Source organism: Erpetoichthys calabaricus, chromosome 3 (genome assembly GCF_900747795.2).
Source record: "Erpetoichthys calabaricus chromosome 3, fErpCal1.3, whole genome shotgun sequence".
NCBI lineage: Eukaryota > Metazoa > Chordata > Cladistia > Polypteriformes > Polypteridae > Erpetoichthys > Erpetoichthys calabaricus.
In genome coordinates this window covers 33,975,301-33,991,223 of record NC_041396.2, presented here as the reverse complement: position 1 = coordinate 33,991,223, position 15,923 = coordinate 33,975,301, and the positions used below count along the sequence as shown (strand labels likewise).

At 39.3% G+C, this 15,923-nt stretch overlaps 2 protein-coding genes across 3 annotated transcripts in view; both read right to left on the bottom strand.

The window, feature by feature from the left end:
* LOC114647906 (C4b-binding protein alpha chain-like) overlaps positions 1–15,923 on the bottom strand; it is a 522,597-nt gene that overhangs the window by 422,350 nt on the left and 84,324 nt on the right. The window lies entirely within an intron of this gene.
* Positions 1–15,923, bottom strand: part of LOC127527155 (C4b-binding protein alpha chain-like) — a 50,153-nt gene that overhangs the window by 5,326 nt on the left and 28,904 nt on the right. For both annotated transcript variants that reach the window (XM_051924845.1, XM_051924847.1), the window contains exon 2: positions 12,986–13,168. In XM_051924845.1, coding sequence (XP_051780805.1) covers positions 12,986–13,168 — 183 coding nt within the window. The remainder of the gene's footprint in view (positions 1–12,985; positions 13,169–15,923) is intronic.

Here is a 15,923-nt window from a genome sequence, read left to right as displayed (position 1 = left end):
TTGAGTTGTGCTTTCTAGGGAGAGTTTTGTTTTTTTTTTCCTTCAGGGAGAAGGTGTGAAGTTGCCCAAAATGGACCACTTTAGGTACCTCAGGCTTTAATTCAAAGTTCAAGGTTAAGTTTATTTGTCATTTGAAACCTCATATAGCGGCACACAGCAGAACAAATTTGTATCACCCAGTCAGATCTTGTGCAAGAATAAGAAACAAAAATAAACAAGAATAGCAACTGCAAGAACAACTAGAATAATAATAAACAACAGAGAATGGCCACCATATTGCACTGTATTTTCAAATAATTGTTTAAGAGTTTAATGGCTTGTGGGACAAAGCGTTCATGAAATCTGGCAGTTCTGCACTGTATACTTCAGTATAGCTACACAAGGGCAGAAGGACAAACAGTCCATTGTTGGGGTGAACATAGCCTCTAATAATGTTGGTGGCCCTGCAGAGTTCCTGACTGTGAGGGAGAAAGGCCCCAAGGATTTCCTCTGTCACTTTTCACCACTGGTCTGAGTTAGTTAGTGTAGACCCCATGCCAGACAGAGATACAGGTGGTCAATACACTGCCTCTGTAGAAATAGGTGAGGGTAGGAAGGCAGAGGCAAGCTCTTCTCATACGCCACAGCAAATGCACTCACTTCTGTCCTCTCTTGACCAGGGAGGTGGTGTGTTGGGTTCAAGAAAGAACATTTGTCATCTCCATTCTCAAGAACTTTGTGCTGTAAACTGAATTCACACTGGAGCTGTTACTAGAGAGGGGACGGCAGGTGGCAAGGTTGTTCACATCGTCAACAGTGATCTCCTTTGATTTATTGACATTTAGGGTCAGGCTACTGTTTTCACTTCAGTCCATTACTTGTATGAATGCCTATCTGTAAGCTGTCCCACTATCACCACTGTTGAGGCCTATCAATGTTGTGCCGTCGGTGAATTTAACAATGTGGCTGTACCTGGCGCAACAGTTATGGCTTATCGCAGTAAAAAGTAGAAGACTCAACACACAGCTTTAAGGGACACCAGTGTTCAGAAGCATGGCATTTGATGTATTGTTTCCAACAGGGACTGACTGAGGTCTGTTAGTCAGGAGGTCTAATATTCTATTGCAGAGGGTTTTTTTAGGCTTACTAGAGCAAGTTTATCCACGAGGTACTGAAGGATTGTTGTACTGAATGCATTGCTGTAGCCTAAGAATAGCATCCCTATATACGTGTCTCGATCGTCCAGGTGTGTCAGGTTTAGGTGGAGTGCAGTGGTTATGTGGGGTGATCCACAAGTGATAGTAGAGGTGATAGTGAGACTGATCAATAACCCAGTGCAATGATAGCAGTTGCAGTGGATTCCATTTGAGAACTCCATGGTTTTAACTTACAGATCAGTCTACATACCCATTCTCACCTGTGTAGTGAATGAGATCCACTGGCCCCAATGAGGTCCCAACATAGAATTACTGGTCTCACTCTCTGTGACTGGGTGAGTGGCTCAGTGATGTGAGTGGACTTTGGAGTGGCAGCACTTCTGCAAATTTACAGAGGCCAGGTGAGGTTGTTTGAGTCTGTAGTTAGGATGCCTGCTATGTTCTAAGTGTAGAAGGTGACCCAGACACTGCCAACTGGGAGAAACTGAGAGGCAAATTCTGTACACACCAGCTGGACTTTATCTACTAAATTGTCTTAGAATGTCTGGAAATTCCCTAGGAGAAATTTCCTAAGGATAAGGAGGCCTGGTCAGCACAACTCAGTGCACTGACATTAAAAGTGGAATAAAAATGAATGATGGTGACACTGATGATAACAATTGCTTTCTGTTTATCCAATAAGAAACTTAATACTATGGCAACATTTCCTGTTTAAGTGGAAAAGGTGATGTTGTCTTATGTGCTTCCGAAAAACAATTAAAAAGGCTATTCAACATAACACTATCAAATTCGCTTGATCAAGTTCACTGTGGCAAGAGGCCATTGCTTCCACCAGTCCACACCCAAACAGGGTCAATTTAGACCACCCGTGTATGTGTCTCTCAGAGAAAACCCAGCACAGATCTCTGATAAACAGCAACCAGCTGGAGGATTCAAACTCAGGATGCTGGATCCGCAAGGCAGCAGGCCTAACCAGTTCACCACTGTGCCTCCCATTTCAGTAATTAGTAATATAAAAAGAAATCGGTTGCTGTGAAATTTGTGGTTTACATTGTAAAGCATGTGCAGACAAGTAAGCAAATTATCAGACAAAATAATCAGCCCCACCTCAGACTTATTGTGTGACTTGAGCAAGTCACCTAACCAGACTCTGTTGTTGTTGTAATAGAAAATACACATGACCATGTCGCAATGGTCTTGCAGGTTCACTCTTTATAACTTCCTCAAGATCAGACCATATCTGATAGAGTAAGCAGCACAGCCCCTAGTCCTGGTTTTGGTTTTGTCACGCCTGGATTACTGCAACTCTCTGCTGTCAGGAGTACTGGCATGTGTCACCAAGCTACTGCAGATGATTCCAAATGTTGGTGTTCAATCAGTTGAGGCGGGCACGTGTCATTACTCTTTTCAGATCACTACTTTGGCTTCAGTTCAAATCCTGGATTATCACCTACTGTACATAAACTTCGGGGGTGGTTTCATTTTGCGGACATGCTTGGCCCCCCTTGTCTAACAGAGCCTAAGCAAGTTTCTGTCTCATTTGTCTTTCCTCGGTGGTTTCACTTTGGCTTCATGCTGTAGCCTCGTACTTCTTTCATCTTCTGACTTGTGAACTTGTTGCCACCTTCATGGTGTAGCCTCGCATTTCTGGGCTGCCTCGAACGTCCGGGCCGGACAGACAGATAGATACACTTCCACGTGTAGATGTTTATATATAAGATATATAAATATATATATATAAATATATATATATATATATATGGAGGCATTTGTGAAGTCCTATGCTCCTTCTTGATCACTCTGATCTGCTGATGAACAGCTTCTAGTGATACCACCTCTTTGTAGTTATCCAATCTCAGTCCAAACTCTTTTCATATGTAGCTACTAGCTGGTAGAATCAGCTGCTCACATCCATTCAAAACTGTGACTCCCTCCATGCGTTTAAGAAGCACTCGAAGATGCTCTTGTCGGTGAATTTCTGTCTGATTTTTATAGCTAAAAAATGTCACTCACTTGTATTTTTGTTCTGAAGTCATCACTTATGATGGTCAATCATCTACCCTTGTCTTGTCCCACTTGTTCCTAGACAGTGCCCCAGACTGATGCTTACTTGATTATGTTGACCTCTGTAGTAAGTCACTTTGGCTAAAAGCATCTACTAAGCAAATAAATATAAATGTAAATGTAAGCACATGTGAAAATAAATGGATTTGGAATGGGGTTCAGTTTTGAAAGGCACTATATTGAATTAAAGCTGTTGATTTTCTTATGAGCTGATTCAATATTCTTCCTCACAAGTGTTCAATAGAGTCCAGCTGCAGGCAAGACAAACTGAAGCCTTGGACAGATTCAGCAACCTGGAGACATTCTGAGGGCCATAAGCTGATCCCCCTGTCATCTCTTTTGTCTCCACCCATTTTCTAGGAACCACTACCCTGCATCACAGGTGTGCTGATGCCCACATTACATGCCCCTCATGCCAATTTCAATTCCTTTTAGTTCCTACTGTCAAACCAGTGGATTCGGTAGTCTGAGGCCTGTGTATTCAGCATTTAATAAACTTCTAAACTATTGAGGTCTCTCAGTTCTGCATCCAAAACAAAACCACAGAATGTACATGTCTTTTGTTATTGGTTTAATATATATAAATGTATATACATACTGTAGATACTGTATATGTTTTCAGAAGTCAACATAAGCTTTTGATGTGAAAACAAGTAAAATGAATCCATTCTCTAGGTAAAGCAAAAAATTGCATTAAAAGTGTCTACTGAATCCAGTTAGTAAAATAATTAATTGTACAGTTATACAAGAGGAAAAAATAAATGTTGTCATGTTTCTCACTCGAATATAAGCAGGTTCTGGGCCTCATAGTATCTGAAAAGCTCGGATCTGTCAGAGGCCTACAACTGTCCAGACTGCAGCTGGATACTCCTCCAAGTATTGGCTGAGACACAGGACATCAAACTACAAGGCTGCCAGTTCAGTCTCCATGACAGACTCACTGTGGCCCTATTAAAGTAACCTTACCTTAATGCACTCCATTTGTAAAAAAAAAATATATATACACACATGAAGATAACTGCACCTGACATGTTTTGACTATGAAGGAGTATGGTAGCTCAGTGGTTTGCACTATTGTCTCACAGATGCAGCATGCTGTGCTTGGGCCTCACATCTGGTCATGGTCCTACCCAGATATTCATTTATTTCCTTCCACATCCCACAGACATAAACAACTGATAATTTCAAGTGATGATTTGCCTAGTGAAGAAATGTGTGGATCCAACTTAGTGCCAACGCTGCCAGGTTAGGCTGTAAGCAACATTCCTGCAACCCTGAAGTGGATTAAGTCAGTTTCAGAATGTTACACTATGTCGTTATTGAAAGGTGCAGGATTTAAAAGGCAGATTGTTTTTGTTACTCAGATCTGTGTAAGGAACAATTATTGTAGGCGAGCCCCCACACAAGGGGACTGTTTATAACTCGACCATGACAGTTCCTTTTCATTTGTCAGCATTTCTCCTGCAGCTCCAGGGCATTTTCTTGACCTTTCCTTATGTTGCCTTCTCTCACTGAACAAAACTCCCACTGCAAGCAGTGCTGTTCTACATTCAGCACTTTTCTCATTTGTGTATTTTTTAATGTTTATCCAATCCTTCATTATCAAGTATAATTAGATAACTTATGACAAAACTGTGCTTATTTGCCTTATCGTTTTGTAGCTTGTGCAGAACATGTTGCTTGTAAGAACTATAGCTTTGAGGTGATAACCACTTTTTTTGATGAAAAAATAAACAGAATATTTTAATAAGCAAAAGTCAGTTTGATGTTCGTAGATGACTGATAGTGAGTAGCCAGCTCTTTTATTTCAAAGTAAAATAAATGAAATATCTCAAAGAGCACTCTTTGAACAAGGTGTGCATTTCATTCCATTGTTAAATAAGAAGTAAGATACAAATAATAATTTCAATTAGTTTCAGGAGAGGAAAGGTTAAAAGCATTCTTATATTATATTATATTATATTATATTATATTATATTATATTATATTATATTATATTATATATAAAATCCCTATGTGCGTCCAGGTGTCCGTGTGTGTGTGTCTTCTGGTGAAGTGCGCATGCGCGGGGCACGGTGCGATGCGCGATATTACTGTCAGAGAAAGTTAGAGGCGTTTTACGGAAATACAAACCAGTATTACTGTGAGAGGAAATTAAAGGTACACAATACAGTGACACATATTACAGCCACATACAAGCCAGTATTACTGTCAGAGGAGATTAAAGGCATATTACCGACGCGCACGCCCGTATTACCGCCAGAGAAAATTAAAGGTATATTACGGACGTACAAGCCAGCGGACGTACAAGATGGTATCCTTCAATAAGGGCGTGCACAAAAAGGCGAGCCTCAAAAGGGCGACCTCAATTGAGCGCAGCGAATAAAGGCGCGCGTAAATAAAGATCTGCACCATTGTGGCTCTTCACATATTCCAGAGCCATTTGAACTAAATTATCTACAAACGCCTTTATTCGGCACGCTCAATTGAGGTCGCCCTTTTGAAGCTCGCCTTTTTATGCGCACCCTTATTGAATAGAGCCGTACAAGACAGTATTACTGTCACAGAAAATTAAACACACACAATACACGGCGGCAGCCCACGAAGAACAGTCAGCTCAGCAAGTAAACATCAACAAAAGAAAGGCAGAAAGAAAGAAACATACGACCAACAAAAAGAATGAGGTCAAAGTCCCATGCCATTTAATGTAGACTGTTCCTACTAATGTTTATGCACTACTGTTCTAGCGCCCGTTATTGTAACGGGCTAAATGACTAGTATTATTATAAAAGCATCCTTGAAATTTCTATAATAATATTCTAATATTCTAATAATAGGCAGAATATCATGGGGGCAAAAGTGGCAAGGAAAGAGACTGAATGGCAGAGCAAGGTCAAGCAAAAAACCAACCCATCTACCTGATCTAACAACCTTCATCATGTTTTCATTCCTGTTTCAAGCCTGATAATGTTACTGCAGAGTTTACATTAGACACGACACAAGAACAAACCCACACTCTGGAAGAATAAGTCTGCTAAATTTCAACAAAATCCATTTGGTCACAGCCAAGTTGTTTCATTCCACAAAGAGGAACATGCAGAAAACTTGTGCAGTTGCAGAGTTGCATACTCTACACAGGCAGTGACTGGGCCATAACATGAACTCAGAACTCTGGAACTGTCTACAGTAGGTACCCACTTCTGCAACCCTCTGGTTTCTTTACTTATCCATGCATTGGCTGAACCTGCTCGTACAATTCAAAGTCAGCCTCACTGCCCACAAGGCACCGACCAAGCTTGGATGGGATAACAATCTAGTTGCAGTGGTGGTTGTTATTCTGGAAGTTTCTCCCTTCTTCACAAAGGTTCTCTGGAGCCAGTCTAGTGTGACCATTGTGTTCTTGGTCACCTCTCTTAACATGGCCATTCTCTTCTGTTTGCTCAGTTTGGTTGGATAGCCAACTCTAGATTAGTTTTGGTTGTTCTAAGCTTCTTTCAGTTGAGAATTATGTAGGCCAGTGTGCTTTTGGGAACCTTCAATGCTACAAGATTTTTTTTTGTAGCATTTCCTTGATTCGTGCTTTGACACAATCCTGTCTTTAATCTCTGGCAAATCCTTAGACTGCATGTCTGGATTTTATCTCTGATACACATTGTCATCTGTGGGACCTTCTATAGATGTGTGTGTGCCTTTACTAATCAGGTGAAATGAATTGAATTAATCACTGGTAGACTCCAAACAAGGTATAGAAACATTTCAATGACAATCAATAGACTGGGATGCACCTCAGCCAGACTTCAAGTGTTATAGTAAAGTGTCTGAATACTTGTGTCAATGTGAGATTTCAGTTCTTTCTATTTTTAAAACATTTGCACAATTTTCTAAAATCCTGTTTTGCCTTTGTCATTCTGAGTGTCGAGTGTTGCTTGTTGACGAGAAAAAATGAATTTAAATGATTTTAGCATAAGGCTACAGAATAGCAAAATGTGTAAAATTATGAAGGGGTCTGAAAACTTTCTGGGTGCACTGTATATTAATATTAATTTTCAACAAACAACCACAACTTTTTTTATCATACACTAGAAGGTAAAATTTATGCATTATACAACAGATGATACAAACATGGACAAATTTGTTGGTATCCTCCACGAAAAAAGAAAAACCCACAATTGTCTCTTTAATAACTTGAAACTGACAAAAGTAATTGGCACTCATCATTGTATTCAGTATTTCATAAAAAACAGACTTTGCTTTAGAGTTCTGATTCAACAGAATATTTCAAATAATAAAACAAATAAAAATGGCATGGACAAAAATGAAAGTATTTTGTTGCACAACCATTAGAGGCAATCACTGCAAACAAACGATTCCTGGAGCTCTCCATGAGACTTCTACATCTGTCCACTGGTCGTTTGGCCCACTCTTCTTGAGAGAATTCCTTCAACTGTGTCAGGTTTGAAGGGGTCTTCTCCAGACTACATGTTTCAGTACTTTTCATAGGTGTTTGACAGAATTCAAATTAGAGCTCACAGAAGTCCACTTCAGAACAGTCCAAAGTTTTATTCTTGGGTGATTTCATCTGTGTGTTTTGGGTCCTGTTTATACTGTTGGAGGATCCATGACCTGTGACTGAGACAGAGCTTTGAGACACTGGGCAGTACATTTTGTTCCAGAATGTCTTGATAGTCTTGACTTTTCATTGTTCCCTGCCAGGTTCAGCAAAGCAGCCCCAAAACAACAACCGAGTTTCCTTCATGTTTCACAGTAGGTATGGTGTTCTTTTATTTGAAAGCTTCATTTTTTATCTGTGGACACAAAGCTGATGTGACTTGCCAAGAAGCTCCAGTTTTTGTCTAACCCGTCCAAGTAACATTCTCCCAGAAGCACTGTGGCTTGTCAATATGCATTTTATTAAATTCCAGTCTGCCTTTTTTATGTAGAGTCCTCCTCTATCTTCTTCCATGAACCCACGTCCACTCAAAAAGCGAAGGATGGTGCGATCAGACACTGATGGACCTTGACGTTGGAGTTCAGGTTGTATCTCTTTGGAAGCTGTCCTTGGCTTTCTGTCAACCATTGTCATTACCCTTTTACTCATGATGGGGTTGATTTTCCTCTTGCAGCCACATCCAGGGAGGCTGGCTACAGTCCATTGGACCTTAAACATCTTAATAATATTTGCAACTGCTGTCACAAGAACATCAAGCTGCTTGGTCTTACAGCTTTTCTCTCCTTTGCATTCTCTGGTCCATGTTCAGTGTGGGACAGCCGATGATACTAAACAGTAGAGTGATGACTTTTCTCCATTTAACTTTGTCAAATAATTGCACGATTGAAGACATGTGTGACACTAATTAAAGGAAACAGCTAGTTTGAAAAACCACTCTGATCCAATTATTTGTGATCTTTTATAGGTGTACAAATAAATGTGTCCAGGCCATTTTCATGTAATCTATTTCAGGAAGCTTTTTCAAAGAGCTCTAAAGATACCAACAAACTTGTTTATATCTGTAAGTTAAGATTAAATTCTGAAATCTCAATGCTTTGTCTCATTACAGTGCTAATTCCACCACAACAGTGCTATTCTTTAATAAGAGTTGTATTAATAATAGCTCAAACCTCTACTTTGAAGAAATTCTTTCCTTTCATTCTCCTGCCACTTTTTTTCCTAGGTTTGATAATACAGCGTGCTGTACTTCTTTTAACTGTAGGTGCATTTGCATATAATACAAAAAACACCCACTTTGATAGCCATGTCTGTCTACGTACATGAAACAACTTGGCTGTGACCAAATGGATTTTGTTGAAATTTAGCAGACTTATTCTTCAAGGAAATTTGTGAAGACAGTTAATTTTCATTAAAATATATATTGAATATAGCAAGCTGTACACTCTTTTGAAATTGCAACATAAAAGAACTGGCCAGTTTGAGAACTTGTCTACTCTGAAACAGAAACATTCTGTGCGACCTCAACTAAGAATTAGTTTACCGTTTCATTTTCACCTTGGCAGCGGTTACTTCAGCTTGGACTTGTATGTTTTCTTTTACTCGTTTGACAGCTGCTCCTGATGGCAAAACAGCGAAACACCTGCAGTCACACACACTCGAAGTGCACTTCGAACAGGACACGGGATACCATAGGGTTGGTTGACAGCGTGCTTCCACATAAGGAAGATACAAGGTTAGATGTTTATGTATTTATAAAATTTGATAATAATGATAATCTTCGTCTACTCAATACGATAGTAATGATATTGTTAATTTATTCATCACCACCCCTTACTGCACCAGAATGCAGTGGGCGGTGTTGTTGTATAGCTTACAATCTGCTTCTGCCTCTGCCCCTCACTTCTTCTGTGCTGAGAAATCAAAACGGGTGAGTGAATTGATGTTTATCTCTATCAAAGTAAAAAATAAAACCAATTTAACTTACAGTATGTAGAAATGTATGAAAGATGGCTTGATGACACTTTATACTATGGTGACTAAGTGCTGACTTAGCATTTCTGTTACACTCAAAATGACTTCACAGCTGCGTTATCTAAAGTTTATAATGAGTCAATATTTACAAGACTCTGTAATTTATTGGCAAAGCATCACAGTGATTTGCTATCTTATCATGTTAGGATACAGCCAGCAATTTTAGCTTGAGATTTCAGTACAGATTTAAATCTCTATCCGGTTCTTCTTTGAAAATGTTTATGTTTAAGAAATGTGATGTCCAGTGAGCCACAGAGCCTTGACATCCAACAATGGACAGCAGCACAGGAGATCTTTACATCATTGGAGTTGGACTTTGCCATCTGGGAAAGCTCCATAATATTGTAAGATGGTATTAAAAATGTATTTTATGTACACTACTAATGTAAGTTATTACATTCTGTTATAACTGTTATTTTGGAATATGCCCCACTGTTAATAAACACGATTGTGATAAAAACGATTTTAAAGTACTTCAACTTGTAGACCAGCCAACCAAATCTCCAAATGTACCAGAATGTCACACATTGTGTTCACTTTCAGACTTGTTTGCTGTGAATAGGAGGATATTAATTTTCTACTCTAAATCGATGAGCCAGTGCCAGTTAGCGTGACTGGTACTTTGTCTGGGGTTGGTCCCCATCCTGTGAATAAAACTACTGCAATAGGCACAAACATCCAGTGACCATAAAGTAGATTAAAGGGGTTAGAAAATCCATGCTAGAAATTTGTTATTTGAGTGTTTATGTTTTTAACAGCTAATTTATTCCAAACAGTTTGGCAAATTATTTACTTTATATTAAGGTTGCAATGGTTACAGATTCTGCCCTCACAGCTCCAGAAGACTGCATTCAAATCCCAGCCTGGTCACTTTCAGCCTGGTCACCAGTCTGGTGTGGAGTTTGCATGTTCTCTCCATGTATTTGCTGAGTTTCTTCCCAAAGCTGTATGTGTTAGATATGGAATGACACAAATTGCATATATGTGTGTGTGTGTGTGTGTGTGTAAGTGTTTGTAAGTGTAAATATGCCATGTGCTAAACTGATGCTCCATCTATGGAGGATTCACACCTTATCCTCATTACCCCTGGGATAAGTATCAGTTCCTCTGAATTAGAAGTGGAAAATTGGGTTAAAAAATGACTGGATTTGTTTTTGATTGCTTAAGTTTTTTTTCTTTTATTTATATGTAATACAATATTTTTAAACTATTACTACCCCTCTTCTCTTCTGTTTCTTGTCTTGCTATCTGCCTCTACTTGCCAGGCTGCTCTCTTGCATATGGAAAAGTCATCTCAAATGGAGACATTCTCTTATCAGATTAGACAGCCAACACAGACTCAATATAGAAAACCCAGGAGCAGGTAGGTGGCCAGTTGGCCAAGGTCTCCAGGATGGTGACTTTATTTTTGACTTTCTCTTTCACGATTTTAATCTCCTCCATTATCAACTGGCCATAGTTCATCAATTAATTAATGGATAGATACTGTAGGTTTACATGTATGTTTTTTTAGTTTCTACCATGATCTTTGTGTGTTTTAACAAATCTGTATTTATATGTGTACCAGTTCTGTATTAAGTACCGTAATTAGTATAATCTATGCTTGTATTTTAACTGAGAATTGCGAAGAGCACTACACAAAATATATTTTATTGTATTGTATTATGTTTTAAGAGTTCATGAGAAAGCATTAACTTTTTATTATCGTGGCACAGGGGTAGTTCTGCCTTACATCTCCAAGAAATGAGTCTGAATATCAGTCTGGTCAGTTTTGGTGTGAAGTTCTCCCTGGGCCTGTGGGGTTTTAACAGCTACTGACATATCCTAAAGATCTGCACAGTGGATAAAATGGAGACTCTGAATTGGTGAGGTGTGGTTGTGATGAACATGGCTTCTGAATGATGACAACTCAGTCCACGAGTTTCCATCAAAACCACAATATGAAGGGTGATGAATAAAAAAAATCAACCAAGGTCAGTGTTCCATCCAGATTAAATTCCTGCCTTCTCCCCAGTACTGCTGGGGCTGCTCCTGGCTTATGAGTCTTTATAGGAATAAATCTCTCTATTATAAAAAAAAATCTTGGAAAAAAAAAATCTCAGAGAGACACTTTTATGTCCCGCGAGAAAAACGCCTGAAATAGAAGACAAAGAGTAGATGACAAAGTAGAATGTCGTAAAGAATTCAAAAACGTTGGAGCGGTACACATGCAGAGCAGGTTAGAGATAATGGAAGTACAAAAATTCGAAAGTCTCATAAAAAGGATAGTAAAGATCGCATTAGCACAAAACAAACGTAAATTATTACTCAGTGAAATAACAGAACAGCGAAAAGAGATCAAATATATTGTTCGGATATAAACTTTAAGTCAAAGACTTGTAGATTGTCTAATTCATGTTGCCATCAGGGATAAAAAAAGTAGTGTTTCTTCCCAATGAAAAGGCCTATTCACGAGAATTAAGAGATTTGTTGTTTGGTGAAAATGAAATCCCGCAAGAGAAAATTTCAAGCGCTGCAAGACAAAAGCTTATGCAAGGAGATTTGGAAAAGTCCTGCCCACATAACAACACACACGGTTCAATCATTTCTCATTTGTGTGAATGCTTTTGTCAGACACATTTCTTGTAGAGAGAAAGAAACGATATTCACTCATGGGCAGTTATACGTTGCGTTGTCACGATGTAATTCCAAACACGGAATCAAAATTCAATGTGATATTGATGAAAAGGTAAAAGCGAAAAGAGATCGAATATGAGGACATACAGTAGGTGATATGACAGAAGTATGTAGATACTGTGTTGCCATCAAGGAAAAGTAGTGTTTCTTCCCAATGAAGAGACATATCCGCGAGAATTAAAAGATTTGTTGTTTGGTGAAAGTGAAATCCACATACACGAGCAGCAGAGACGCGAAGTTACTGGTGCATAGTGTATTTTGGGAGCAATCAGATGGCAAAGGATGGAAGGATGTTTGAAAAAGCTAGGAATGGGGATTACATATATTATTTAAAAAAAAATTACTTTTAATCTTTAAAACTCAATCTCATTTCCCAGTGTCCCACCATGTAATCTTTTAATTGTTAAATGGTCTGATTTCTAAAAGCCATATCTAAATGTCATTTGTCACCATTGCTGCTGGAGTCCCCTAAAAAGTCAAGCAGATTTTGAAAGTGAAAGGATGGGAAGAATGTGAATTTCGACAGTACTAGACATTAACTACAGTAATAACGTAAAACATTTCCTATTTTCATTTTAACATGCATCAATCCATCCATTCATAACCCAAATAAGGAGGACACACTTACCAAGGACACAGACAGGAGGGGAAGGCTGCCATGTTCTGTCTATCTCGCAGGTAGCTGTTGTGGGTCCTTCAAGAATATAAAAATCATTACAAGAAAATATGGCTGAGATGCCATACGAGTAAGAAGATCCCACTTCTGGTGTCACCATTCCATTTTCAAAAAACGGGATGGGGCAAAAATCATCTGAAATGAAAAACAAATATGGTGAACATGAGCTGAGGTGTATAGTGCAGGGGGCTGAAAAGACAGGAAACAAACCCCGGGCAGGGCGCAAGCCCACCGCAGGGCATGCACACACACATACACACACCAAGCACACACTAGGAACAATTTAGAATCACCATTGCACCTAACCTGCATGTCTTTGGACTGTGGAAGGAAACCGGAGCACCTGGAAGAAACCCACACAGACACAGGAAGAACATGCAGACTCCACGCAGGGAGGACCCAGGAAGTGAACCTGGGTCTCCTAACTGCGAGGCAGCAACGCTACCCACTGTGCCGCCCGTTTTCATCATATCTCAAATGCAGTATGTGGTACACCAAGCATGCTACTTCCAAAGCCTCCCCTCCATTCTTTATATTGAGCACACAAGTCACCTACAGGACATACAGTACCACCTACTAGTGGCCCATGTGGTCAGAAGCTGGCAGGCATACACAGGACGTGTTCTCTATCCCCCCTGAAACTCCACCCTGCACTGCGCCATCCTGGTGGGACCCTTGCCTCTGACATACACCTGCCAGCTGGGTACATCCTTAAAGCTACTTGAAATTTAAAAGCTGAGTAATACATCAACTGAGTGAGAATTTAGTGAAAACACAAATATTGTCTAATTTCATATTTCACAAGCTGCATTAAAATGAATGTTTTATCCAAACAAAGATGAGTTATGATTCTGTTTAATATTATCCTTAAGGCCTTCTGTGCTAACAAAACAAAGTTATACAATTTCTACCATAATTCAGTGACACAAAAACAGTTCCAGCATAAACTTACAGCTGCAAAAATGTGCCAAAAAGTCAACAAACTGGATGATCCCATCTGCCGCAAAGGAATTTCTGCGCACGCTATTGGCATGACGAAAGTCAAGTGTTTCCCTCCACTCTTTAATTTTGTGCTGGGACGCCTTCTTTGGCAGGAAGCATCCATCACCCAGGTCTTACATGTCAAGTGGACGAGATGGACAGTTTGTGTTTTTGTACTGGGATGCAGGCTGGAAGCAGAGGCCAAAAAACTGCAGTTTTTGACAAAACCCATAGATGGCAGTGTGCTTCAACTGAATGTCCAGAAAGTAATGCACTGACAACTGAGGTGTTATTACTATTACATAAAATGCACTTTCTCAACTCTGTTAAAAAATAATAAAGCTTCACTAAAACATTAAAAGACTTCATTTTAGAAAGGATAAAGACTCAGTGCCTTAAATGAGAGGCTGTTCTTAGCATTAACACAGAAGAACCTTCAGACATCTGTCACATTACTGCTTCTGCGTTTCTTCATTCGATTTTAAATGAAGTTCTATGTCACACTTAGTTGATCTTGCGAGTAAAATATCATAAAAGTATCTCCAGTCTGGGTGTGAAACTCTGATCTTGAGTTACTTGCACTTGCGGATTTTTGTTCCAACTACTTTCTTACTGTAATTAGTAACCTATTACTGCTGCTAAAGGTCATGTCACGAATTTTCCAGCAATTTTCAGTTGTAGACTTCATTCACATAATCTTAGTGAATTGGGGGCAGCCAGTCACGTAGTCTGACTTGGCCAATGACTCAGTCCAATAGTCCATGGCTCACCTTGGCAAAGTTGAACAGTTCAGAGGAGAGCAACTAGGCTGATTCCAGCAGGGCAGGGGATGAGTTATGAGGAAAGACTGAAGAAGCTGAACCTTTTCTGATTTAGCAAAAAGAGATTAAGAGGTGACATGATCAAGGAGTTTAAAAAAAGCTTTAACTTTTATGAAAGTAATGAGTACAGTAGATTGAGACTGTTACTTTAAAATGAGTTCATCAATGACACGGGACACAGTTGATTTCTTTTTAAGGGTAAATTTCCTCACACAGAGAACAACAGACACACAGAATAAGTTATCAAGTAGTGTGGTAGACAGTAGGACTTTAGAGACCTTCAACATCTGACTTGATGTTATTTTGGAGGAATTAAGTGGATTAGATCATCAGGCTCTGTTGAGCTGAATGGCCTGTTCTCGTCAGATTTTCCTTAACGTTCGTCTTAGGTTGCAGGGGTGGCCTCTGTGTGCATAAAATCTGACAAACAATGAGTGCCCTCCCGGAAGTGCAATGCCTATAATGCAGCAACAAGAAAAAAGGAACATTTGTGTTTTGAACCTAATAAAAAGAAGAGGAGCTTGTCTGTCTGATATCTCATGTTTTATGTATAGAAGAAAATAAAAAGGGACATGGTCTGTGGCTTTAAAGCCTCCATACAGACTCAGCACGTTATCAGCTTTCAGAAAAAGGAGCAAGCATGTGATTTTTTGGGAGTATTAAACCATGATGGAAAGTCGTTACACAGTCAGGTAATTTCACATCCCCAGTGATTTCTAGTTGTATAAATCAACATACTGCAGTCATGAAGTTTGTCGTTCCCTCCTACTAGAATTCATGTAATGTGATATTGACTTAATGGACAACACTTCTTTTGCCTTAATTTTAATTGGTTTACTTTTTAAGATTCACAAGCCTTTTATTATTTCTTTTTATCTTAATGGCAGACAAATGATAATGATGTATAAAGCGAGCCAACAGATGACGACCAGCGATCTCTGAGATAGGAGACTGAATTTCTGGAGGGACACCATATTTGCTTCAACCAATTTGCTGTTATGCGAAACATGCTATGTGATTCTGTGGCTTGTTATTGCTCTCATTTTGCCACACCACAATTTTCTAGAACTACTGATCTTCTTTTCTTC